The following is a 26,625-nucleotide window of genomic DNA, read 5'->3' on the forward strand; positions in this document are numbered from 1 at the left end:
CGTCTGCACTTTCTCGCTGCTCAGTCTCTGCCGAAAGGGCCTCGGATCAAGGCTGCCCGGGGAAAGGCATGGAACATCTCAGCCCCCGGATAAAACTTCCTCCCGGATTTGTGGCATAGAGGAATGTGAGCGCGAGAGCCGCGGCTGCTTGCTCTCCCCTCGCGCAGCGCGCCCCTCCTCGCTTCTCCGCTAGCCCCTCGCCCGTTCTCTCTCTCTCCTCTCTCTCTCTCTCTCTCTCTCTCTCTCTCTCTCTCTCTCTCTTGCTCTCTCGCTATCTCTCCCTCCTCTCTCTGTTCTTTCTCTCAGGCTCGCCTCTTCGCTCCTTCACTCTCCTTTTTTCCTCTGCTTTTTGCAAAAAAAAAAATAAAGGGGGGGGGAGAAAAAGCAAAGAAAAGGCGCAAATCATGCACAATATTGTCTTTTGCGGTTTATCTTCCTGGGGAGAAACTTTCACCTCCTCAGCCGGGCGGTGAGCGCGAGACTGATAGCAGCAATCATTCCTGCAGATAAATGAATTGAAAGGACGACACCGTCCCCCCCCCTTGATGAATGGGAGCTGGGGGAGGCGTCACGTGCTGCCGACGCGGACGCCGATTGGCGAACCCGCCTTCCCCCCGCCCGCGGCCGCCGCGCCAACGGAGGGCGCGCCAAGGCGCCGCGCGCTGCTCATTGGCCCGCCCGCCTCATCAATCCCAGGTATTGTAAAGCGCTTGACATCCCCTTTTGACAAACAGGGCTGCCAGGAGTAGCAACTTTTTTTTTTTTCCTGGCAAATTTTTCCCCTCTTCTCACGGAAAAAAAAAAAAAAAAAAAAAAAAGCCACGATTCCTTTTCCTTCTCAGAATGTCTCTCTCCCCACTCTGTCTTCTCTCTTCTCTCTCACTCTCTCCTCTCCCTCTTCCCTCCTTCATGGTCCCCATCCCCCTCGCTCTTCTCTCCCCTCTCCTCCTCTCCTCTCTCTTTTTCTTTCTCTGTCCATCTGTCTATCTGTCTCTCTCAGTCCTTCTCCTCCTTAAACCTCCACTAAGCGATTATAGACCAGAGACCCCCGGCGTCCCAGAGAGCAGCAGTAGGGGACAGGCTGATAAACACCCCAAAGGCACTTCTAGAATGTCCCGATTCAGCAACTTTCTTTTCTCTCTCCCTCCCCTTCTCCCCCCTTCAAGGGCAGCAAAGAAGGCTTTTGTTATTTGCTCCTTTTGAAGTTTGCTTCCTTTTTACCAGGCCTCCCTCCTGTTTATAATTTAAGATTCGGGAGCGCCTGGGTAGCTAGTCTCTTTACTGGAAATGTAAGTTCTCGGTGTTGCCGGTAGCCTCAGTTTTCCAAGCTTCTTTTGTGTGCCCCCACCCCGCGTAAACACAGGTGGATAGGAACTCTTAACTTTTCTTATCTACAGTCGTTTGTTGGGTTTTCTTTTTTAATGGCGATTTGGAAACCTTGTTGCCAATCTCTCACCCTCCCTCTTTTTTTTTTTCTTTTTCTTTTTTTTTTTTTCTGTTCTCGGGTCCGTTGTCTGCCTTGCCCCCACCCCCACCCGGTTCCCTTTACCCTCCTGTTCCCATCCCCAGGCTCCTTTCATTCAGGTAAAACTGTAAATTTCCTAACGGGCCATTGTTCCTCGGGATTGCTCAAAGCTCCCTAGAGATCCTGGAATACTTTTTTGGTATTTAAATCCCAGATAGATAGGACCAATGTAAATTTTGTGACATTCAAACCTTTTCTAGTTCACAAATCAGTCACCCTTGTCACAGTTATTGAAATTCCGCAACTTGCCACAACAGGACGGTAGAAAAAGCGGGCGCGGTCTTTGTTGCGGACCAGGCTTTTGATCGCCAGAGAAAATTTACTTACCTTCAGATGAGTGAGCAGAAAAAGAAATAACACTCCCTTTGATTTAGTTAGGAAAATGCAGACATTTGGATTCAGTGCAAACATACAACACTCGCTTGTTTTCGCGATGCGGCCCTCGATTAACCTGTCTTTGCCCAGCGCAAAGTCTATTCAACAACTGCGCGTAGTTGCTTTTTGTCCCATCCACAAAGAACCATTGACTATATATTAAAATGATTGTTGGAAGGTAGAGGAGTATGGCATTTAAAAGCAGGGAAAAAATCCCTGTGACTCAATCAATTAAACCGAGCGACATTTATACATTTCAAAAAATGCCCGCGGATGCAAGGATCAGGGGATGAAGGTTGCATTTCTCCTTAGCTGAGTTTAAACCCAACAGCCCAGCCCAGGATTTAGCCTTAGAGCCTGCATATTCATTAGATCTAATTATTTTCTAGTAAGGAAAACACAAAAAGCCAAGAGTCGGAATCCTTCAATTTGCCCTTTGTTTCTAACTTCATTTGGCTTCTTTGCAGCTGAATCAGAGTCCTAAACTCTTTCCCAGACAAAGAGGCTTCAACTCATCCTTTCACCCGCTGCAGGGTTAGGAAACTTACCAGTTCCCCAGGCAAGAGGAAAATGAAAATGATCTCTCTCTCTCTCTCTCTCTCTCTCTCTCTCTCTCTCTCTCTCCCTCCCTCCCTTTCTCCCTCTCTCCCTCTCTCCCTCCCTCCTTTACTGACTAGCTTCCCAGGGCTGGAGGAAGGCATGGTCAGCTGCCGCCACTCCTCACCTTTCTGGTTTGCTAGTCTCATCAGTACATTCTGATTTCCAAAGCCTAACTGGGCTGCCCTTTGCCCAGGCTCCCTGGTTAAGAAGTCAGGTTGTGGATGGCTATGGTTTCTCAGGGTCTGGAGAGATTTGTGTTTGTGGTGCTAGGGAATAAAAATTCTATGAAGACAGGAAGAAATGATGTTTTGTCCCCAGCAACAAGTCTGAGTACAGTGGCCCAGTATTCCATACTTAGTCTGAGTGGTAACCTGGTGAGGAGTGAGGGAAAGGATTGGAGCACAAGGCTGTTTTAATTTAAAATCTATTATATATTTTGTTTGAAAAAAAAAAAAACAGAACCTTGAGTTCTTTCAGCTCTGACAAGGGGAAGTTGGGTCCTAGAACCCTGAAAGCCTTGTATTCAAGGAAACATTTCCTCTAGAGGCTACAATGCTCTCTCACTAGGGAAAACAAATATTGAATCCACCTCTACAGCTTTTAGAGGAAAAAAAAACAAAAACAAACAAAAACAAAAAAACAAGGGTGAGAGGAAGGGTGGCTATTAGGAGGTGGGAGGGAAAATAATTCTTCAAAAAAGAAAAGTCGGTCTTCTCCAGTACGTGGAATATCCACCGGGGACATTGACAGAGAGTATTTTTACGAAACTCGTCCAAATATCCAGGGTAAGAGTAAAGGTGAGAAAAAAAAAGTTGTGGATTGTAGAAGTTATCAAGTGGGATTTGCGGCGCTCTCTGCAGGAAACGAGAGCGGCTCCAGTTCAAAGCCACATGCACCAACGTGACATATAAGCCATTAAAATATCATCCTGACGGCTCATTTCTGCTTCATCATACATTCCCTAACTGCGTCCCCGAAAGCTGGAAAATGGGAAATGAAGGATGACTGAATCGATGGAACCACAAAAGAGACTTAGAGGGGTTTGTGGTTCCCCTCAGCCACCCCAAAGTGACGTTCAGAAATGAGGTGATCCGGGCAACAGGTGGAGCAGGGTAAGTGATTTGAGACCAGGGGACAAACAGGGGAGACCCGTATCTACAGCATTCGCCTAGCAAGTGTCCTTACTGGGACCACTGACCCCCCCAACCCCGAACCCCGCTGGTCCCAGAGACCCAGTCAGACTTTCTTCCCTATCTCCTCCTTCGTCCCCAACCCCAACCCCCACCCCCCAGCAACCGCGGGTACAGGCCCCACCCCACTGGTTCTAAGGGGGGGGGGAGGAGCCCCTCTGCGGCGGGGGGGCAGCGATGAGGATGCCTCCTTCTCTTCCTCTCAGGAGAGGTGGGTGCAAGAAAGGCAGATGGGGCTCCCACTGGCAGTGGCGCCAAAAGCAGCTTGTTGCCCTTCTGCCTTCCTTCTTGTAAATTGCCGGAGTGTTCCCACCGTGGCCACAAAAAGGGTAAAACTGCCCAATCGCTTTCTTGTGCGGAGGAAACTGAGAAGGTGACCGCGAGGGGCTCCACGCCTGTAGCTTCTCTGCTTTTCCCTCAGGCAAGGCTAGGGAAGGGTTTCTCTTTACCAGTTCCAGGGTCTAAAAGCCAAGTTAATTCTGGCCACTGCTACACTGTAAAACTTCTTCAGTTACTGAGGATGCTGGCTGGGCTCGCCTCCGGCCGGCTGCTTGCCAGTCCGCATCTTAGTTCTGTCTCATAGCTCTTCAACTCTAGCATCTGCTCTGTTGTGCCGGGCCGTGGGTTCGGGCTTGTCCTTTTTTTTTTTTTTTTTTTTTTTTTTTTTCTTCCTCTCCTGATGCGAATGTGTGCAGCGATTAGCTCTTTTGGAATAGGCCGCAGCATAGACCCAGGAGCATAAGACATTGCCGGCAAGAGAAAAGGGAACGGATTTGAGATGTGAAAGAGTTAGTTCTGGTGCAAAGTCTGAGCCGAAAAGTTTGGGGTTGACAAATGGCCCACAGGGACAGTTGACAGAGAGCGAAGTCTGAGAAATGGAGAGAAGAGCGTTGAAAGGCTGCTGCATTCCCCGCATTGTTTACAGGGAACTACATTTGGATGCCAAGGCCTGGCAGAGACCTCCGACCTTCGCAACTGCAAGGGGGTTTTCCCTTCCTCTGCCTTAGGAGCCTGTACTTTGGGACTGGGGTTGATGCTTAAAAGCCCAGGCTAGATTATCTGCTGGTGACCCGCTGGTGCAGGCTTGACTCTGGGCACCGGAGGGAGGGTTGCCCAGCCTTCAACAGTGAGCTGGAAAGTCCGAGTTTCTACCTTTAAAGGAAAAAAGAAAGGGGGGTTGCACCATCCAGGGTCTCAACTCAATTTCTCGGTGCTTCAAGGCCTCATGGAGGGGAGCCAGGGAGATGGGGGTGCAGCTGGCAACAGTAGCTAAAGCCAGCAGCAGTTCTCCTGTTTGACTCGGGGTGGCTCCCAGATCGCCTGGAGGCTTTTGCTCTGGGGTTGCCATGGCCGAGGTCTAGCGGCAAGCACTCATGACTTTGCCCCAGCTCCTGAGAGTAAATCAGTATGCAACACCTTGGGAACTAAAGTCTCCAGCTCTAGGTGACCTCTGACTTTAGACAGGCCTCTATGGACTAGGTCCACCCCACAACAGGCAGCCTCCATGTCTCCCCCCCCCAAAAAATGCCTTTTGCACTATCAACCGTCCCACCTTCTTGGCTCTGGGCTGGCACTACCAATCGCTGGGCTTGGTAGCACTTTTCTTTCCCTCAAAGGTCCGATACAGGCAGATTCCTGGTTGCTCTTCTGGCTGAGTTGGTAGCAAACGATAGAAAAAAAAACACCCCAAGAGCAAGAAAAAAATCTAACTAAGAGCTTGTCAGAGCTCTTATCCTGAGGACCTTAGATTCAGGGGCACAGGGACAACCCCCAAATTCTCTAGTTGTTCTTTCAGCAAGATAACTGGCTATACGGTTTTAGAATTTGAACCAAAGAGTTGTTTACCCTCGTTCCTTGCACCGGCTAGGTGATGGAGCTACCACAGAGTTTCTTTCTTAAGGTCCTTCTTGTCTGCCTGTTCAACCTTTGCAACATTTATTTACATGCCTATGACACCATCAGTATTGTATAAAGGGCTAATAGGGCAGGAGGGCACGAGTGACCCAGACCTCCTAGAAGTTGGGCTGTGCCAGCATTGTGGGTGGACAGAAGTTTCAAGGGGAAACTTACACCCCTTTCCCTTAGAAGCAAACAAGAAAATTCTATTATTGCCAACCAACCAGGAACTGTGGTGCCAGACATCCCACCATGAGGACATTTGCAGTGAGGATACTCCAACTGCCCTTCTGTAGGAATGCAAAGCTGGGCCTCCCTTGCTTCCTGGTCTGTGCTAAGAGCTTATTACCTTTATGAAAAGATACATTTGGGTTAGAAAGAAATGAAAAAAAAAATCCTCTGGGAAAAGGTGAGTCTACTCATCATGTCTTAAGCTTATGCCTGTAAAAGAAGAGACAAGAAAGGATGGAGACCCAAGGCTTGTTTGAGTCTAAGTTGGGTGTGAGAGAAACATAGAAAATTGGAACCCCTCTTCTATAGCCCAGCATCACTTGGATTTACCCTGTGGTTCAACAAGTTAAACAGCTGCTTGTTCTGTGTGCTGGAGTGTCAAGACAGGCAGACATCCCATTGACTGAGGGCTTGCTGTGTTTGTCCAGCCTGAGATCTTTTTCAATGACTGTCTTTCTAAGCCACATTGAAGGTCAGTGTTAGGTGGACTGACTGGCTGCTCCACTGCCTTCAGCTTCGCCTGACAGACATACAGGTCCTTATTATGATTTTAAGGATTTATGGTTGCCAAACTCGGGGCAGCCCCAGCCACTGACAAGTAATGCATGTATCTTGAAAGAGAGAGGTGTTACTTCTAATCTTCTAAACCGCAAAATGGGGAAAGTCTGGATGAAATGATAACATTGGTACTTTTTTAATCTGGTGGGATGCAATATTAGCTTTGAAAAATGAACCAGTGACAGCTCTTAAGTGGGTCTGGTGATATATATCATGTGAGACTAAAAGATTATTCACCTCTACAGACAGAACGGGTTCTGAAATCTGCAGATTTCTTCATTCTAATATTGCAACTAAGCATAACCACACACCTCCAGAGAGTCAGAGGCCCTTAACCACCTCACCCAGTGTAAATAACAAACTTGAAAAAATAATGTGGTCTTCTCAAAATTTCAAATTCTACAAGCTACACATTTTTGAACACTGCAAGGCAGAGTAGTAAATACCTTTGAGATACCATTCTAGATATGAAATTAGAATTTTTCAATACTTTTATTATCAGCATATGCCATGTCATTTTACAACAAATATTAGTATTCACCAGCGATGTTTTTCTTTAGTTTCAAAATTTGAAAATGGCTAAAGAAAAACTAGAAGATTTCAGACTAATATATTTATTCGATATATTCGGATCACAGATTCTTGCCGAAGAAACACGTATGACAGTGTCTAACTAAGCCCTTTTCTTCTCAAATAGGCTCAAACTCAGAGAATGAGATACAAGACGTCTTTGGTGATGAGGAAACGGTTACGGCTTTACAGAAATCATCTGAAAGAATCAAGTAAGTGAAAAACAAAGTACTAATTTAAATATAGATTACCGAAGTTTTAATTTTTGGTTACTTCTTTTTTGTGCTTTTATATGCAAAGCATGTTTTTTGTTTGTTTCCTATTTTGATTATACTGAGTTGTAAGTTTGGGCACGTCTCAAGAGTTCAAGTGAAACTTAGAATAACACCTTGGTGTTTGATGCATTTGCACATAAATCAATGACACAACATTCCCCCAGCAGCCGGAGGATTAGCCCTCAATGCCTACTCATCTGGACTTTTTAGAATTAATATTTGACGACTCGATCATTGAAACAACCACCCCTGACCTTCTGCAGTTCCACTGTCACATTATTCTATGACATATTCATCTTGAATTCATTTCCAGACGATTTGATTGGAATGAGGTTTGACATGTATTGGCTTCCATGAAAGAAGCAGACTTTGATCTTGGTGATGAGGTTTACATGATATGCATCATCTCTACCAGGGACACAGCCTTCTGCAATGTGGCAGTGGCTATGTTCCCACAATGTGGTGTCGAACCAAGAGTGACTGACAGCCACTCTGTCAGAAATACCTTCATTGTGAAGAATTTAATTTAATATTCCATTAAGAATAAGCATATGATTTAAGGTTGGTTTTCCCCCCTCCAGGCATCCAGTTTTCTTCATTTCAACTATACAACTGTTTTCTCCAAAGATGGTCCTTTATTAGTATGCAAGACAAGCTTCTTAACAAAAGTTAAGTAACTCAGAAAATGGCTCTATCCTATTATTTCATACTATTTTATTGCAACAAGTCTAATGAGAGGCATGGTTATTACATAAATTCAGTTATTTTGATTCCTTAATACTATTTTGGAAGGTCTTTTAGCATGAATCCTAATCTTTTGTTAAAAGACATTTTATAGAAGCATTGCTTGGAAGTTAAATTCCATCCAAGTAGATTTTCTTCCATTCTCTCAGTTCTATTAATGATGATTAAAGCACAAATTTCCATAATTAGGAAACATTCTTCTTTTAAAAAAATTCTGACAGACCACATCTCCTTTGCATAATTTGGGATTGGACATATGGCAGGCTTCTAGGGCTTAAATTATTTCTTTTCATAAGACTTGAGATCCCTCCCACTGCAGGGATCCTAAAGTCAATGAACAGCCTCTTCAAAGATATGCACCTTATTTGGGGTAAAAGTCTGGTCAGAAATGGAAAAAGAACTGAAGCTGCAGATCTTGAAGCAGAACGTTCAGATGACAGAGACTACTTGGCCTGGCTCTGAGCCACGCCCCTGATCATAATAGATGATCATCATTTACCATTGTTGTAAAAGTAAAATGGAAAAAGTAGCCCAGGTATTGATGAATAATCATTCCACCCCCCCACCAATGGAAAGAGGTCAGATATTTCAGCCAGTAATGTGAGGAGTTCTGACAGATGGCTGAGCCACCAACTGCCCTATTTCTAGAAAGTAAGCTAGAAAATCACTTGTTTATGCCATTGATTGGACTGGCTATTGTGAGCAAAAGTGCTCAAGTCATGATTCTGGGCATTAATTTGTGGTCTGGAAAATGAAGGATGTTGACGGGCCACTGGTCCAATCTAGTCTTTTAGCGGTTTTGTGTGTGTGTGTGTGTGTGTGTGTGTGTGTGTGTGTGTGGTGTGTTTCTGACATTTACCCCAAATCTCTGAGCTGCAGAATACTCCCTTTTTGGCATCCCCATTGGTGGCCCCTTGACTTATTATTTGTTAGCTTGAGACTGCTTTGGGGGTTATTTTAGAAATACACCTTGAAGATCCTTATGCAATTGCTCCAAATTCCATGTCTATAATCTTAGTGAATACAAGAAAAATTTTTGTTTCTATTGTTATCTCTGGGGAAATATCTTTAAAAGAATGTCTGGTCCCATTGTTATGTTTAGTCACTGAGAGGTATGGACCATATGGTTCCACCGACCTTGCAAGGATCAGGCAACCTCTGTGACCTGCAGGTCGACTGACCCCTGGCTACTCAAGAAACATCTATCCAGGATGGGTCCAGATGTTTTCAGTGCTTCAAGAGAAAGCTACATCTGGGAAGGAGCTCCATGGGGCCAGGCTGTCAGTGATTTTGGCTGAATCAGATATGTTTGCCCTTTTGCTGCTGGCACAAAAAGTCATACACATGTTCATACTATTTCAAGGGCATCGTTGGTCAGAGCGAGTGTACACTAACAATATGTGCACATAATACCACTGCTTTTTATCCTTGGGGTCCACAGTCAGTACTTAGAATTCAGGAGGTCTGTGAACTTTGAGGTTAAAAAAATCTTTCTCTCTACAACCTGCTAGTGGAAAGTTAGCATTTTCTTCTCCTGTGAAAATGGGAAGAAAATACACTGTTAAGAGTTCAGCTGCTCACTAGGCTTCCCCAAACAGCTAAAAGTGTTTTTAAAAACTCTGTTCAGTCTATATTGTTATTCAAAGCTTCTAATGAAGATACAGTCACAGTTTGTGTATTAAGAATGCATATTGGCACAAATCAAAAAAATTTAATCAGAGCTAAAGTGGATGGTTGGCTCAACAAACATTCTGAACAGTTAATTGTCTATCAGTTAGGCATAGTTAGGAGAAAGGATATTTTAATTCCTAGGCTGTTGCAGATATGCCTCTGCACCCAGGTTGTTCGCCGCAGCTCTAAAGTATGGATAATAGAAACAGCTAGGTAAGAAGGAGCACATTTTGCTTTCTTCTGCATACTTGTCTGTTGTGTTTCAAGCACTTTGTGAGTTCAGCTCAGACTCACCAGAAAACATGTTTCATTGTGCTCAGAGGGAAGACCTGAAATTCACCGAGGTTTGGAAATAACTGTCCCAAGACCAGGGGGAAGGGAAAATAAGTCAAGAGACCAGACAGAAGGACCTCTGGCTGTAGAAAGGGCGAAATTTAGAAAATAAAATAGTGAAAGTCAGGAAAATACAAATCCTCAGTCAAGTTCTTAAATTGCTTGTGGAAGGCCTTCATTTAGAGAGCAGAAGGGGTCTGACAGGCCCCTGTTCTTTTCCCCGCCCCCTTGAAACACACACACACACACACACACACACACACACACACACACTTAGGTTTAGTGCTTAGGCAAAATCCATTGGTAGTTGGTAGTGTCCTAAGCTCTTCCTTTTGGGGAGCAGAGAAACACAGACTAGAGAAATTACTGTGGAAGTTAATTCTTTGCTAGATCTCTTGCCTTAAGTAGCAATGAATGAAGAATCTAAAAGCTCTAGAAAATAAACTAATTATTAAAAATTTAAAACTCTTATTTAGGGCATGGGGTTGTAGATCAGTTGACAGAGTTCTTTTGCAGCATTCCTAAAGTCCTAGGCTCCACCCTCAGTACCACATTAAACCCAGTTGTGGTGATGCACATCTATAATCCCAGCTCCTGGAAGATGGGAGGCAGGAGGAGCAGCAGTTCACAATCATCCTCCTCCACTAACAAGTTCCAGACCAGCCAGAGCTACATGAGCCCTTGTCTCAAAAACAAAACAAAAACAAAATAAGTTTATTTACTAATTATGAGAATGGGTGGAGGCAGGTCTATCAATTCTAAATTAGTTTTCCTTGTAATTATCCCAAATTTCTCCCTTCTCTTAAAAGGCTAAGGGATCTTTTATTCATTTTTTAGAGCTTCTCTTTGAAAACCTGTCTTTCTGTGCCTTGGGGACACAAGCTTTACATCCATAAGGAAGGTTCAAGCACTTCCACTGGCATTTTTGACCACAAGGAACAGTCAGGGGCTGGGCTGGGGACCTCCTTTTACTCAGTGGAAGCAGCTGACCCTAGCTGATGGGCCGCACACAAAGAGCAGTCATTCCTGTTTATGCCACACTCGACTGAACCAGAATTGAAATCCTCTTCAATTGGCCTTCCCTCACCCAACCATGGTAGCGATTCCTGCTCTAGGCTGGAGGCCTGGGACGCGCATAGCCTCTATAGTCTGCCCTGCCAAGTGTGGCGACCACTATTTAGAGTCCTAAAGCTAGCAAGGACGGAGTTTAAGGCTTCATCTTCAGGCAACAAGTGGTGGATTTGAAAGTTGAAGTGATTGCAGACTCTTCCTCAGGTCTCTGGACCCCGACCCTCCCGCGCAGCTTTGAGGGCCCAGCGCCTTTGTAACTATGGACTTTCTGCCCGAGGGTAGAGGGGAACTGTAGAGAAAAGGGCTCCTTCCGGACAAGCCTCCCTCAGGTCACCACCACCTCTGGCGTCCTGGAGCCCGCCAGTCACCAAGGAGCAGGACCAGCAGGGCTAAAGGGAAGAGAGTAGAGAAGGGCTGAGGAGATGGGGTGACAAAAGGATCTAAAGAAAGGCAAAGTGTGGCGTGGAGGTGGGCTGAGGATAGGGGTAATCAGAGCAAAAAAAGAAAAGAAGAAATATCAAGAGAAGGAAATTTCAGAGAACGGAAGAAAAAATTGAGCTCCAGGTTCGCTCTCCTTGGAGCTTCCCTGTTCGTCTGCAGTCTCCTTTCCTGCCTTGGTCCCCACCTTTCACTTCAGCTCCAAGGACAAACTTCCTTAGCACCTCAAGGGTCCTAGGTTCTCAGCTACTGACAAGTCTTTAGATCCCCCTTAACTCCCTATCCCCAAGTCAAGGCGAATAGAGGCATAACCTAACCCTGCTCACTTCTCGGAGCTGGGGGGAGGGGGAATAGCAGCTGATCCACTTTTGTTTTCTGAGAGAGGGGAGGAAGTTGCAGCAAAGAGAAGAGTCCATGCCTGGGGAGAGCGCATGAGCAGAAGCCTAAATGCTATGGGGGGAGGAGGGAGGGAGGGAGGGAGGGAGGGAGAGAGAGAGAGAGAGAGAGAGAGAGAGAGGGAGAGAGAGAGAACTTGTCATCACTGACGTCGGGGCAGGCCATGGACCAATGGGTGACATAGCTGATTGTTCCTCAGCACGGTCCCGGTCGCGGTCCCAATCTATTCATTTCTTTAAGCGCCCTGCTGCAGCCAGTGTAGTGGCCAGGATTTCACGCGGACATTAAAGATGAAGTGAAAGGGAAGGAGGGAAAGCCTAAACCCAAAACTACAAAAAAAAAAAAACAATAACAAAAAGAACCCCCCAAAACCTACACCGCTTTGCATAAGTTTTTTGGTCGTCCTTTCTCTGCGCTGCCAGAGAACGGCAGCACCGGCGGCTGCCAGGCCAGAATGCTGCAGGCAGTCCTCTCCTGGCACAGTGGGGCACTGGAGTTAATGTATAAGTCTAGGACGCTTCTAAATCACCAGCAACTCCGAATTCCCCACCTCCGAAATGCCCGCTGCTAGGACATGCACCCTTGGTCCAGTAGCTCCTTGCGGTGCTGGCCCACAAAATGCTGTCGAGGAGCAGGTCGGATGCCTTGCCCCTCGGCACCTACAGCTCCGGCCCTGCCCCCTCAGCTACCCCCCACCCCTCTCCAGTTCCACGCGCCCCCGGAACTCAGAGGAACAGCAGTCTCTCCAGACCAAAGCAAAGGCATCTGGGCCTTGCTGGGTCGGCCAGGTTCGCTGCCGGCGCGGATCGGCTCTCGATCCCAGTGCTAACCGCAGCATCCTGAGTGCGGCTGGGCAGGGCCTGCCCCCCGGGGGCCGGGGAAAGTGCGCAGCCCACGCCACCGCGTCTCATGCTCGTTATTTGTCTCGACAACAGGTAGCAGTTCTGGACACCATGGGCCCCAGCTCGCCGCCGCTTCGAACCCCTCTCTGCTCCGGGGCCTTCAGGAGCCGCCTTCTCAGGCCCCTCACAGCCGTCCTGTGAACGGACTCCTGCGTCTGGGGCTCCCGGGAGATATGTATGCGCGGCCGGAAGCCTTCGCGCTGGGGCCTACCTCCCGCAGCGACACTCTGGCAGCAGCCGCCGCCCTGCACCGCTACGGCGGTGTGAACCTGACCATGAACCTCACCTCACCCCATGGCCCCGGCGCCTTTTTCCGCTACATGCGCCAGCCCATCAAACAAGAGCTCATCTGCAAGTGGCTGGGCGCTGACGGCCCGGTACCCCAGCGCCCCTGCTCCAAAACTTTCAGCACCATGCACGAACTGGTCACGCACGTCACCGTGGAGCACGTCGGCGGCCCAGAGCAGGCTAACCACGTTTGCTTCTGGGAGGAGTGTCCGCGCGAGGGCAAGCCCTTCAAAGCCAAATACAAACTTGTAAATCACATCCGCGTGCACACGGGCGAGAAGCCATTCCCCTGTCCTTTCCCCGGGTGTGGGAAAGTCTTTGCTAGATCAGAAAATCTCAAAATACACAAACGAACACACACAGGTCAGTACTCAGCGCTGTCTGTCTCGTGCGACCAGATGTGAAAACAGGCCCTTGGGTCTGAATTTCCTTAAATTCCAACTGAGGGGAGGGGGAGGCATTTTGGGATTGTTTCCTGGAGCCAAATCTATAAAACGGTAATCAAGAGCGTCTGTTCTTGAACTCACCGTTTTCCGGAGGCTGTGGACAGGGTTGCTCGACATTTCTGCCATTCCTCTTGGTAAACGAATGCTCCTAGCTTAGGGCGTTGTGTTTTTATTTATTTAATTTTATTATTTTTCGGATCTGGAAATTAAACCCAGGGCACTCTAGCAAACACTCTACCACTGAGTACATGGCCAGGCCCTGGAGTTTAAGACATTGAAAAACAACATTGTTTCTCAAAAGTTTTAAATGAAGTGTGAACAATTGTCTAACATTTACAGATCACTTTTGGAGACTCTCCTCCTGCGTAGCCTTACCACCTGACCACCACCTGGACTGAGGGGTCATCTGACCCCTTAGCGCCTTCTTTAGGATGTATGGGCCTTGAGGGCTAACTTTTGCCCAGTTTTTGTATTACTAGCCGCAGAGAAGGAACATTTTGGTAAACCTCTCTCTTATTTTAGCAGAGACCCAATGGGACCCACCGCCTTAAATGTCATTTACCGAGCTGTTAAGTGAAATAGGGACATGTGTCAACCACATCTGTTAGCTCTAGTGACAGAAAGGAAAGGAGCTCGGTGCAGGAGGCTGCGAGTTGAACTCTTCTGGCCGGAAGCATCACTAATTAATACAATTGCAAGAAGAAAGTTTTCCCACTTCGGAGCAGCCTGTGAAGTTACATTAATTAGTTTAGCAGGCACTGTTTGATTCTCCTTACTCCTCCCCCTCCCTTGAAGTTTAAGAAGCCAGCGTCTTCTCCCCTCCCCCACCTTGGAGGCCGGAAAGGGAAGAATGATGGGGCCCCAAAGAGTTCAAACCGGGTGTTCCCCTTCTGCAACCAGCATCTTCCCCAGCTGCAAGCCTTGCGAGAGCAGCAACCTGTTTTAGGGTCGAAGTCCGCTAGGCTTGTAGAGCCGGAAATGGAGCTTACTAAATCTCGCGCCAAACTGCCTTCTCCACGAAGTTTAGGGGTAGGACTCTGGCACAGGCCAAAGCAAGACCAAAGTACAGTTTGGATCTCGTCCTTTATTCCAGGAACACGTTCGAAAACCTCTTGTAAGCTTTTCCCGAGCTTGTTCCGCGATCTCCCGCCCTCTCGCTTTCATCCCCCCTCCCCCTTCCCCAAGTTACATCCCTGGGGACCGAGGGATGGGTAAGACCCTAATTTCAGTCCTCAGGCTCGCTGCTCCGGGAGTTGGCAGCCGGCACCTGGAAAGTAGATCCACAATCCGCAGCTGGAGAAGGAACTCATGTTTAATGACAGAGATTTTGAAGCAAACAAACTTTTACTGCTCTTTGCAGCCCCACTGTTTGAAGTCTGTGAAGCAGAAAATGGTTAAATTCTTAGCGCAATCGACCTACATCAGGAAGTGGGTGCCTGGCTGGCTCTCGGGTTTGCATGGACTCAGGCAGGATTCTGCGCGTTCTTTTCGTTCGCAGTCCTGATTCATTACCTCTTGACTTAGAAAAAAAAAAAAAAAAAAAGAATCTACAGAGCCTCCGCTGCTCCGGTGTCTCCCTCAAATCTCCTCAGTAATGGGCAGGAAAGGAGGAGGCAGAGCAGCAACCCAATGTTTCTCAAATGGCAGTAGAACGCTTTACAAATTATTCATGAAGACAGTTTTCGAGTCAACAGGAAAATAATTGCCTTTTCAAATATTAATGGCTTTTCATTTCCTCGAGTCGCGGAAGCGGCGATCGGGAGCAGATTTCTTAGCTGAGATTCTCCGGAATCGGAATCCCCAGCCTGGCTTTGGAGGCGGCGGGTGAGGAAGGTTTCAGTTTCTGGCTGGTCTTCAGATCCTGGAACAATGGTGCAGCCACGAGGGAGGCGCGGGCCCCGAGCGCGCAGCGCGGACTTCACCCCCGGTGCCCCTCCCGGACCCCCAGGCGGGGCTCTCCCCACCTTCCCCGCGGCCGTCAGCCGGGCCAGGGGCTCCCGGTCTGCGCCCAGGCCGCGCCGGGGCGGAGTCAAGACGAAAGCAGACCCCGCCACAAGGACGGGAAGATGGCGCTGGCCCCGCCACGCCGAGGCTGGAGAACTCGGCAGCGCGCGGCCGGGACGAGGCCCGGCGAGCTGCGGGGCCCGGGTGAGAGCCCCGCTGGGGTGGCTCGGCGGGCTGCAGGCCCGGCCCAGCCCGGCGCCGCGAGTTCACCCCCCTCCCCTGCGTGGCTGGGCCCTGGGGGAGGGGAAGGGCTGGCGGCCGCCTGGCGGCGGGGGCCCGTTACGCGTGGGTCCCGAGACCCGGGCAGCCGGGAGGCCTGGGCGCGGCGCACCTGGCCTCCGGGTCAGCTAAGTCCGGTGCCGATGCTGCCCTCTCCCAGGTGCCTGCTCTGCTCCTCGTCTGGAGCGAAAGAATTTTCTATTTTACTTGAATGTTCCATGAGGAGCTGGGATGAGATTTGGGTACCGCAGATTTTGTTTTTCTCCCCGCCCCTTCAAATTCTATTCCTCCTCTCTTTTTTTTTTTTCTCAGTAAAACTGTTTTCTTTTGTAGACCTCAGTGCAATGATTTTTCTAAGTTATTTTAAAAAGAAAAAGAGGGGAGGAGGAAGGAGGGTTTTGGGTTTGCAGATGATGGTAGGGATCTAAGGAGAAAAGGCGGGGACAAGTGGGAACATCGATTTATTCCACATTTTCCTCCACTTCCCTAAGATGGTTGCCGAGGTCTGTGAAAATGGCAGCAGGTAACACCCTGCATAGGACCTAGTGTAGTAGCTGAACTCCAGCAAGGGTGAGCTGTAGGACGGGACAGTACGGGAGTCACCGGGTCACCGGCCGCGGGCGCGGATGGCGGGCTGTGCGCAAACCTCGGGCTCTGCCGGAGCGCCCACGCCGCCCGGGGTGGCTTTGTTCTGCCGGAAAGCTCTGGCCTTTCCTGGATGCGGCGGGAGACGGGACAGCAAAAGCCAGAGCTGAACAGCACTTGCTCTTCAGCCTCCGGCAGAAGAGCTTTCGCATCCTAGAGCACTCCAGGACATTCATTTGCTTAAAGAGCCCAGTCACCTCCCCCTTCCCTTCCCGCCACGGATTTAGCGGAGCCAGGAACTTGGAATTCTGGGTTCTCTGGCCCTTTCCGCCCCCGCAAGCCTGGGAATTCAGGCAGCAGGGAGCTCTTGGATTGGGGCTCAGTCCAGCCAATACCCCCAGCTTAGAGCGCTGGCGCGTCTTCCTTCAGTTCTCCCTAGACCAGCAGCCCTCCCGGTGGCTAGAGAGAGGACCTGGCCTGACCGGTTACCGGAAGCCTGCCGGGCTCAGGGCAGCAATTTCCAGAAAGACTTCAGATCCCGCCTAGCTTGAGCATCTTCCTCTACTCGCCTCTCAGCTCCGCCTTGGAAGTGGAACAGGAGGGTGGGGAAGGGTCCGGGAAGACTCACTGACCGAACACCGTCCGTTTGGCTACACAGGGCAGGGTCTCGATGAGGCTGGTGTATCAGCATAATAAAATATTAGGAGAGCGTTATCTGGAGAGATTCCTAACAGATAAGGCAAGATTTGAAGAATGTTGCCGAATGTTTGCCTTCAGGGGATGAATGGTAAAGGGAGAAGGCCCTGTGTCCTGGAAAAGTGACCTTCGAGGTGAATGGTTCCTCAAAATGTTTCCCACTTTACGCACACCCGTTTGCATCAGCCGCTCGTCCTCTTAAATTCTTTCGTCACTTTGGCGCTTGCACAAAACCTATCTTAGGAAACAGTTTGCACCAGCATGGATCAGGATGTATGCATCTTGTGGGTTTCTGGGCAGTGCTCTTGGGGCAGTAACTTCAAATCGAGTCAATATGAGGTACTCAATCAAGTCTACTGTACTGCAGAGCTTCTTCCCTCCACTTGCGTAAAAGTTGGAGGAAAACAGGAGAGTGGAACAGGATTTCCAAGAATGAAACTAAGATGGAGTCGTTCTCGCTCCTCCTCCGAACCCTCCCCCATTCCTAGGCCCAAGACGCCGCGGGGGGAGGGGTGGAGGTCTGCGTGGGCTTGCTCCGGGAAGGGGGGGCTGGAGAAGGAGCAATTGGGGAGGGGGTGCCGGACTTAAAGTTCAGAGGAAAGTGAAGTCTGAAAATCTTTTGTGACTCCTTTGCAGAAAACAAAAGAGTGGGAGGGGGCGGCAGCCCTGAGATGCGGACATGGCGCGCACCCACTAATGTCTCTGAGTTTCCTCTCCAGGCGAGAAACCCTTCAGGTGTGAGTTTGAGGGCTGTGAGCGGCGATTCGCCAACAGCAGCGACCGCAAGAAGCATTCGCACGTGCACACGAGTGACAAGCCGTACACATGCAAGGTGCGCGGCTGTGACAAGTGCTACACTCACCCCAGCTCTCTGAGAAAGCATATGAAAGTTCATGGTCGCTCGCCGCCACCCAGCTCTGGCTACGACTCCGCTACCCCATCTGCCCTCACGTCTCCCTCGTCAGACTTCAGCCCTGAGCCCCCGGTAGCCTCCTCAGCAGCGGTGGCTGTGCGTGGCACGGACCTGAGTGAATGGTACGTGTGTCAGGGCGCATGGCCGGGTGGAGGCTGACTCTGCAGCGCCTCCACTCCAGCCTGGTGACACGTCCAGGCGCTGCCTCTGCCACCGCCGCCTCCAGTACCAGGGCTGCCTTCACACGTGTGGGTTTGACTAACCCCGACTTCGAGTCTAGGCAGGGTTATTGAGTCTTCAAGAAGTAGTCGAGGAAGGGAGGGAAGGAAGAAAGCAAGTAGATAGAGCACCATTGAATGTTACTAGAGGATATCGAGTGCGTTAAGTGAAGGTTTATTATTTTAAGACAGTCTCCACATTTATTCCACTGTAGCCCCTTTGCCCTTTTGGCAGGGTACTGTGAGACCAATGTCGGGGATAAAGAGATAAAACAACACAACCTATTAGAATTTATTCACAACTCCGGCAACAGCAAGTGGCAAAAACAAAGCCACAAGTTCTCCCAGTAGGACGGGAAGGTTGAAACCGATTTTCCTATAGTCCTAGCCACTCCCTCCACACCTCAAAGTCACAGCCTCCTTCTCCTGCCCCTCCCCTCTTCCATCAGTTCCAACCGGAGGAGTTCAGAACCCAGGAAGGGGCAGACAGAATTCCACAACCGTTTTCTTGCCTTTCATTTATTTTCTCTTTTGCCTGCCTGCTTTTCCACTTCCTTCAGCTAGTCTTTACACACACACACACACACACACACACACACACACACACAGGTCGTAAAGGGGTGTTCTCTTGGGGTGTCTGTCTTCTGTCTGGGCTTGAACTCAATCTACATTAGACACTTGTGGTAGGGAATGAGTCTAAAACTACAGGAAGCACAGACAAAGGATTGCCAGAGAGCCTTTAAGGATCCTGAGTTGTGAAGCTTCTAGGATTCCCACCCCCATCTATGTAGGCACTGCTATGCAACCTTATGGGTGCTGGAGCTGGAGGGTGTTGAGCTGGCTGATGCCACTGTTGAATCAAAGCCTTAGAGAACAGCATCAATTTTGGTATGGCCTTTCTCAGAAAGGACACAACGTTTGCCTTATTTTCAGTGACTGGAGTGGGGGTGAGAAATGAACTACAGTACTAAATATTATACAAGTAAACATTCAGTAGGCTTAAAGAGTGAAAGCGTATTTGATATACTTAGTATGAAGTCCTCAGAATAAAACAGATGTTGATGGAGGAGGGGAGCAAGGCCTGCACAATTATTGCCCCCCAAAGAGAGAGAGAAAATAGGGGCCTGTTTCCCTGCCACCTTCTGTAGGGAAGACAGAGTCACCATAAAATCCTAGCTGAGATTTGAAGATGGAAAAATACTAAAGGGCAGAGAACGGGGGCAGAAAGAAAGTTTGACAATCTTGTCCCAGTTCTCTAAGGCTTTGGAAACGAGTGTGAGGGGAGAAGACCCCAAGGAATTCAATTTTACAAGCAGAGCCCGGAGGCTGGGGGTACAGTTTATTGGTAGAGGGCTTGCCTATTTCCCTTGAAACCTCAGGACTATCCACAGCACCACAGAAAATAAACAAATTAGATAAAATAAAAGCTGGACATCAGACTCCTAGCCCCAACCCCCTGCAGCATGCTATACTTTCCTCAGAATCCCTCACACATGTCTCATTCCTGTCCTACAGACCCATACCTTCCATCAGATAGAGCGAAGGTCTTAACTGGAGTGGGATGGTTTTCCTTACTCCTAATAGAACCAGAATCTTCCAAATACATGTCTACTGAATCTGCTGTTGAGACACAACACTGCCCACACACCTGGCATGGACAGTTGGGAGCAAAAAACTTTTTCCCAAGGGTAACACTAACCTCCCTGCCAAGGTACACAGTATTTGTGAAGCCTGCGGCTTCTGCTGCCATTTTTAAAGAAGGGCCCCTTCTCAGATAGGACTTGTTTGTTTCTCTTCCATTTCAAGGCACCCCATTTTGCCTTCTGCCCCAATCCAAAATAATGAAACAAAATAAAAATGTTTGATCGATCACTAATAGCCTTTAATTTTTCATTTGCTTGTTACAGATGTCCACCGCGTTGCTCGCAAGGTAATCTTGCCCTGCGCAGCTGAGCGCCCACATCTTGCGCCTGAGACATCAAAGGGCCGGCTCACAAAGCAGTGTTTCTTCGCCACGGTGCATCTTCATGGTAAGTTAGGATTTCTATGGCAATGGGCAAGTCGCACTGAAATCCTGAAAGGCCGGGCCTGGAGCCCGTCCAGGCTTTTCATTAAGGACATAATATTTACGTCTAACAGGCCTTTTTTCTTGTGTATACAAGTATATATTTTTGTTTGACGCGGACTAAATCATTTTCATTTAATTTCCGGTAAACAAAACCCACGCGAATGGGCACTTGTTCCCGATCATAATAAAAATGGATAATAATGTGAGGGAAGAAAAGGGCCGCTTGAATCGAGGCTCAGCCCTCTTTGTTTCTGCTTTCTGCGGTGATCAGAGGGCGTATTTGGGTTTGATGGCGAGTTTCTAAAGGCGAGGAAATGGTTTGTAAGGGGAAAAGAAAAGGAGAAAGGTCTAATCAAGCTCGGGTTGTTCAAAGAGTCGGGTTTTGGGGTTGAAAGTGTGAGTTTGACGGTGCATCAGCATGCCGCGTTAGGCTCGCCATGGAAATGCGCGCGGGGAGCGGCCGCTTCAAAGGCGGCACACTTCACTGCAGACACTCTATTAAGATACATTTGCGCTGACCTTTGCTTTCACGCCATTTAATACTGTCACTGTGCTCTCCAGTATATACTTCCTCCCCAGGACCTGTCTTGGTAGTATTTAGGGGTTCACGATGCACCCTGACATAGGAGACTTTGGGGATTCTTTCAAGAAAAGGAGGGCCCTGACTGTGCCCCAAAGAGGCCCCAGAGTCTGAGTGAATGACTAGGGCAACCTGTGAAGGTGCCAAAGCAGCAAGCCTAGCTCAATTTTCTGCAGTACAGGCCTGAATAGGGACTCCAGAGGAAGATGGTTAGCCTGGGGGAACCTGGGAAAGGTAGATTATGCCCTAGAGACAGTTAGTTCCACTGTGAGCCTCAGTTCAGGAAGTCTCTTACAGCTCCTTAAACTTTTCCCTCTCAAGGACCTCTGTGTGATATCCTTAGGTCTGGCTGGCCTTGGGCAAACACTGAAAAGCCCAAGGCCAAGGGGATAGGGAAGATGGCAGGAAAGTTAGAAGTCCATGTTCCCTTAATTGTCTTGTTGTTTATTTTATCCAAGTACCCTAGTGAATAGAGGAAAAATAAACATGGTGGAAAAGAAATCAAACAGTGGAGTCATCTTTAGTGCCAGTCCTTGTGGTTGAATAAAAAGGATGGTCCGCTTTCTATTGAGCTGAAAAATCTTTGAAGTGGGAGTTATTATCTGAGACATTCCTGCTTGTCGTCCTAACAACGCTGATGAAATGTAAAAGGTTCTTTGTCAGCGATTTGTTCTCCCCTCTGTCAAACTTTGCTTTGCCCTGTTAGTTTCAAACCATTCCTAAAGAGATAAAATCAATTTTCTTTAAAAAAAAAAAATCCACATGCTCCACTAAGAGATAACTTTAGGGATACACTTTGCCAAGGGGGTTGGGGGGAAGCCCTGCCTAACCCTCAGGGCCACGCAGCTGTGCAGATGTGGTGAGGCCCTTCTCACCAACTCTGGGACCTTGGGTGATGCAGGGAGGGGCCAGGCAGAGGGTATATAGCCTGTCTATGCTCCTGAGTCTGTTGTGTTTGTTTTCTGACCTGCATTACACCAAGCCCAGGTGTGCTAAACTGGACTAACTTCTCTTGGAGATCCTTATTTATGCTCCAAGTATTCTTGCCTGGGATTCTTGGAACTTAAGGCTGCAAACAAGCAATGTTTTAAGCTTTCCCTTCTTCAAGGCAACTTCTGCTATAAATAGATCAATGAGTTTTCTTATCATTAGCACCAACCAGCACACCCTTTCTGTCATTAACCCGAAGGATGGTGGGATGGTGGGATAGTGGCATGAGGGAGAGAAACATTTTTATGTTTTCCTGTTTTCTTCATAGTCTAGGATTTAAGACGATTTGGTTTACAAGATAGTGACCAAAAAGTGCATGCAAATGCCAACCCCTTTTCCCATGTGCAGTTCTTCATTTTATATTGTGCCTAGAAAGAAACTTTGCCCCTGTTCAAGTTTTCTCAACCTCCTATTGTAGTTTTAAGGGTGATTTACATAAGTGAGAATGTGCCCATTGCCCCACTCCACGTGCTAACTAAATGATTTGTGAAGAACTTTCCCCAACCTGTGACCCGTGTGATTATTCTAGTTGCTGCAAAATGTTGTCTCATATTGATTTTGCTTGTTTGCTTGACTCTCCATATGTCTGTTTGTATGGCTAATTTATGGGAACATATAATGATTGCGATGAATGTGAATTATACAGTTAGGCAAACATTTTATAAGCATAACTAACATACACCTAAATCTGAGTCAACCCTTAGATCATTTATTTGGCACCTTGTCTATCTACAGTGTTTGTGGTTTATAATCTGTCCTCTTAGCATCAGTTAAATTCTGAACCAACTTGAAAGAAAAAAGTTGTTGTGTATTTGACTGTGATTGTGGAATAAAAACAGAGTTGAAAGCTGAGGCATAAACTTCTCGAAAACATGTAAATGTAAATGAAATAAAAAGAATTGTCCTTTCTTGTCCAAAGCTTGTGTATATGTACCTCCATTCTGCTCTTTTATTTGGAAATAAATGATTTACTGTTTTCCTTTCTCTTTGGAATCACAGTGTCCAGTTATTTCTTCACCATCCTAGGAAAGACCTGGGGCTTTCCTACCAGTCTTCAGTCCTCTCCACATCCCTCTTCTTGGTTTGGCAGAATTATCTTTGTGGCCTAGCCACTTGAGATAGCGAAATAAGGGACCTGCTAAAGCTGTGATCAGGGCAGAAACATCTCTGGCCACAGTCTCACCCATGGACAAAATGTCAGCAACTGACTTACGTTACAGAAGAGAACAAGATAAACCAACATTCAGTTGTATCCCTGGCAAGGTTGCAACCATCGTGCGGCACTAAGCATGCTACAGCCTCTCACAGACCACCTCCCATTCCCAGAGAAAGGCCCGGGGAGTGAACAAATTTAGAAAAAGAGAGAAGGAGTTGTCCCAAACCCTGCCTAAACTCTGATATAGCTCATGCTTGCAGGGATCTTGCTAATCCCCTGAGTCAGCAAAGACCTCCTCAGCTTTTAAACTTTGTCTAAAAGACTACATACAATGCCTTAGATTTCATTTGGGCTCCTGGGTGAGTTTCAGCATCTGATCCATTAGCCTCTATCTGGCCTGTCACTAGAGAGAGAATCTTCCCCAACTTTTTAAAAAAATATTTTGTTTACTATTTTTATTTTATGTGTATGTTTGTATTGGCTGCATATAGGTAAGTGTACCTGTGTCGTGCAATGCCTGTGGAGGACAGACGAGGCCGTCGGATCCCCTGGAACTGGAGTTATGGACAGTTGTTAGCTGGGATTTGAACCCAGGTCTTCTGCAAGAGCAATCAGTGCTCTTAACCACTGAGCCATCCCTCCATCCTCAAATCTTCCCCATCTTAATCACCCATCATCTTCATTGCTTCCACTGCGGTCACTGAACCTGTAGAAACCAGGACTCTTTCTGGCCATTACACTGCATAAGCACCACACCACTTCTTATACATGGCTCCTTTCCAGTTTCTGAGAGGTTAGGTTGGGTGATGTGGCTGGGGTGGAGAGTGGAGCTGAGTGGGAGAATGAACCATCACTGGAGTGTGAATGCTAGGTCTCTTTAAAGAATATCTTGGAAAACCAGTTCCTAGGTCAAGGACTGAAACACTGGAAGGAGACCTTAGAACTAAAAATGGAGAAGATGTTGGGCACTTGTGAAAAAGGGCAGTCACAGAGGGTGGGTGATGTTTGGCTCTGGGAGGCAGGGGGTACTTGGACATCAGTCCCCTTTGGTTCCCATCCTGGAAACTCTCTGTCCCTCTTGGTTAAGGGACTGGTTTCAGGGACTTCTGTTGTTTTAGGCCTCTTGAAACCTGCCTCTTTGGAAAGAGAACTTATGAAGGTCCTTTCAGTGACAAAAGCATTGTGGTGGGAAAGTGATTAAAAATGAAGACACAATCCCCAACCAGGGCTCCCCTGGGGCTCAGGATTCTCATCTGTGTAGATAGCCTGGAGTCCTGACAGATGAGATCATAATCCATCCAACCTGTTCCCTCCATCCAGTCCAGACAACCATTTCCCAGAATGGAGAGAAAGGGAAGGATTTGGAATTTTGCTGCCCTGAACATCTCACACTGTTTTTTGGAGAAGAAAAGTGCCTTTGAAACTTCCTGGTCCCAGTTAAGGAGGAAGAACCAAGGGTATTGGTGAGGAAAGAGGAATTGTGGTGGGACCGAACCCCAGACCAGTGAGAAAGTTAACATTTCCTTCTAGCCTTGTTCAAAACTAATTCGATTTATTTATTTTTCATGTGGAGTGCAAGGAGCAACGTTTGTCAGAGAACTGAATTCTCCGGTCTCTACATCTCACTCTAAAATCACTTCACTGTCCTCTAGAGTCTAGAAAAGTTACCCACTCTGTAGTGGCAGTGCCCAGGGCAGTTGGGGACACAGTTTCCCTTTCCCTCAGACTTCCCTCTTGCTATATCATATTAGGTTGCTGGGCCAAAACTGTGCTGGCAGCTAGGTGATTTCAGAAAAGAGGCAGCTAGCCCTGCTTGTCCCTTACTAACCCCCTGTCCTTAGATAAGTGATACAAAGACCGTAGGACTTAATTCCTTTATCTTTAAAAACATAGGATTGAGACCAAGATCCTTCAGAAGCTTGGCCTTTTTTCTTTTCTTTTCTTTTCTAAATTCTGTATCATCTTTAGTAAGCTTAAGTGTTAAATAAGACATTCCTTGAAATATTTAGAGATAAATGGTAATTATGGCTCTAACTCTTATCTGTGGTTACATCTTTCAGAAGTGTCCTACAGTTCTCAGGGAATTAGATAGCTAATTCCAGGCTGCCCTACAGAAGGTGGCAACCTTAGAGAGCTCAAGCCCCATGGCGGCACATGTCCCTCTCAGGCAGCCCCAAGAATGGATCAGAGTTCTGGGGCTACTGTAATTTTGCTTTTCTTAGAATTTCAGAGCCTGGTGAAGTCCAGTATTGTAGTAGAAATATAATATTTTAAAGGTCCAAGAAAAATTAGTGAGAATGGAGGTTCTTTCGGTATAGAATAGAGCTGAAGGAACCAGTAGCCTAATGACACCCTCATGAGTTGTTAAGACTTTGGCATTGTACTGAACTCCATGGCTCAGCAGGCCCAGATGTTGATTTCCTTTTATTATAGTCCCAAAAGGTTATTGTGAGTCCAATGTGGGCTTCTTAGGACTATGTGAAGGGGAGGGAGAATGCAAACCATGAGAGCCAGCAGCTGGAAGGCCGAGGACAGGGTAGTTAGAGGCAAAAATCAGGCAAAAATATATTCCTTCTAGCGAGGCATGAGAACCTTTTTATCAATAATGATTTCATTTTACTAAATCTTCATTGCAGGGGAAACGAATAACATCCCAGTCACCCAGTAACTGAACATTCTAAATTAATATTTTCTGCTTGTCACTGGCTTCCTATCTGGCCATCCAGGCAGCCTGGCCATTTTCATAGATAACACCATTGAAGAGAATGAACCAGAGAAACTTCTAGACAAGTTACTGAGCTCAGTAAAGTCATTCAAGAAAAGAAGAATTCAGTAAACAATCCAGAGGGAAGGGGTGTCTTGGGATTTTCCCATGAAAGGGAGGTTAATGATTTTGTAAATATACAAAGCATTTTTTAAAGAGGATTTTAAAAAATCTTAGGGTACAAGTTAATTTAATATAAATATATCGAATGAGATGGTTTTTGAAACTTGTCCCACTTTTTTTTTCACCTACATAAACTAAAGTGAAGAAGGACAATACAGATCAATTCCAAACAAAGTAAGCAGGGATCTATCCACAAATCTCTGACCTTATAGTAGATGGACTGCCTTCGCTGTGGAAGGAAAACAAAAGAATTTAACAACTACACTGTTGCAGAATAATGACAAAGAGAGAGAAAGCTAATCACGCCTTCATCGGGTGACTCCACTAAAGATCAGGAGGACAGGCAAGTTTCCTCTCATCTGTGACTGACTGAGTGCCCCTTGAAAGATCGAGTTATTTAGAGGAGGATGACAATGACATCTTTTCCCTAAATCTTGTGAAAAAACTATACACAGTTTATAAAGTCCATCGTTTGTCCTTCCCACGGGCTTACTTGGGGTGTAAGAGTCTGTCAGCTTTTGTACTAATTAAAGTTAAAAAATAGTTCCAGAATCTTAGTAAAAAATGTTTTGCCTGAGATATGCACATTTGTAAGGTATAAAACATACACCTGCGTCTCTTATTTATTTCCTCTGAGATACACAGGAAGCCTTCCCTGATGCATTTGAGCAATTCCCTTCCACACTGCAGATACTTGCACCTGAGAAAACATAAAACTTCCCTACATTTTCTACTGTGGTACATAGTATGAAATTTGTAGTGAAAGACGTTCTATTGTCCAAAAAGTCTACCAACTTTCT

At 47.2% G+C, this 26,625-nt stretch overlaps 1 protein-coding gene across 4 annotated transcripts; it reads left to right on the forward strand.

Moving 5' to 3' along the window:
- Positions 1-295: 295 nt before the first annotated feature.
- Positions 296-22,764, forward strand: Zic4 (Zic family member 4). 4 transcript variants are annotated; one of them, XM_008843687.2, is made up of 6 exons: positions 296-696; positions 3,361-3,612; positions 7,073-7,157; positions 12,809-13,426; positions 17,733-18,048; positions 20,052-22,764. In XM_008843687.2, coding segments are annotated over exons 3-6 (1,005 nt in total). In that variant the 5' UTR covers positions 296-696; positions 3,361-3,612; positions 7,073-7,087; the 3' UTR covers positions 20,053-22,764. The 4 variants fall into 4 exon arrangements, with proteins under 4 accessions (XP_008841909.1, XP_029424448.1, XP_029424446.1 ...); XM_029568588.1 differs by lacking the exon at positions 12,809-13,426; XM_029568586.1 differs by lacking the exon at positions 20,052-22,764 and having other exon boundaries at positions 17,733-18,085.
- The last annotated feature ends 3,861 nt before the right edge of the window (positions 22,765-26,625 follow it).

This window comes from Nannospalax galili, unplaced genomic scaffold, assembly GCF_000622305.1.
Source record: "Nannospalax galili isolate Female #2095 unplaced genomic scaffold, S.galili_v1.0 scaffold80, whole genome shotgun sequence".
NCBI lineage: Eukaryota > Metazoa > Chordata > Mammalia > Rodentia > Spalacidae > Nannospalax > Nannospalax galili.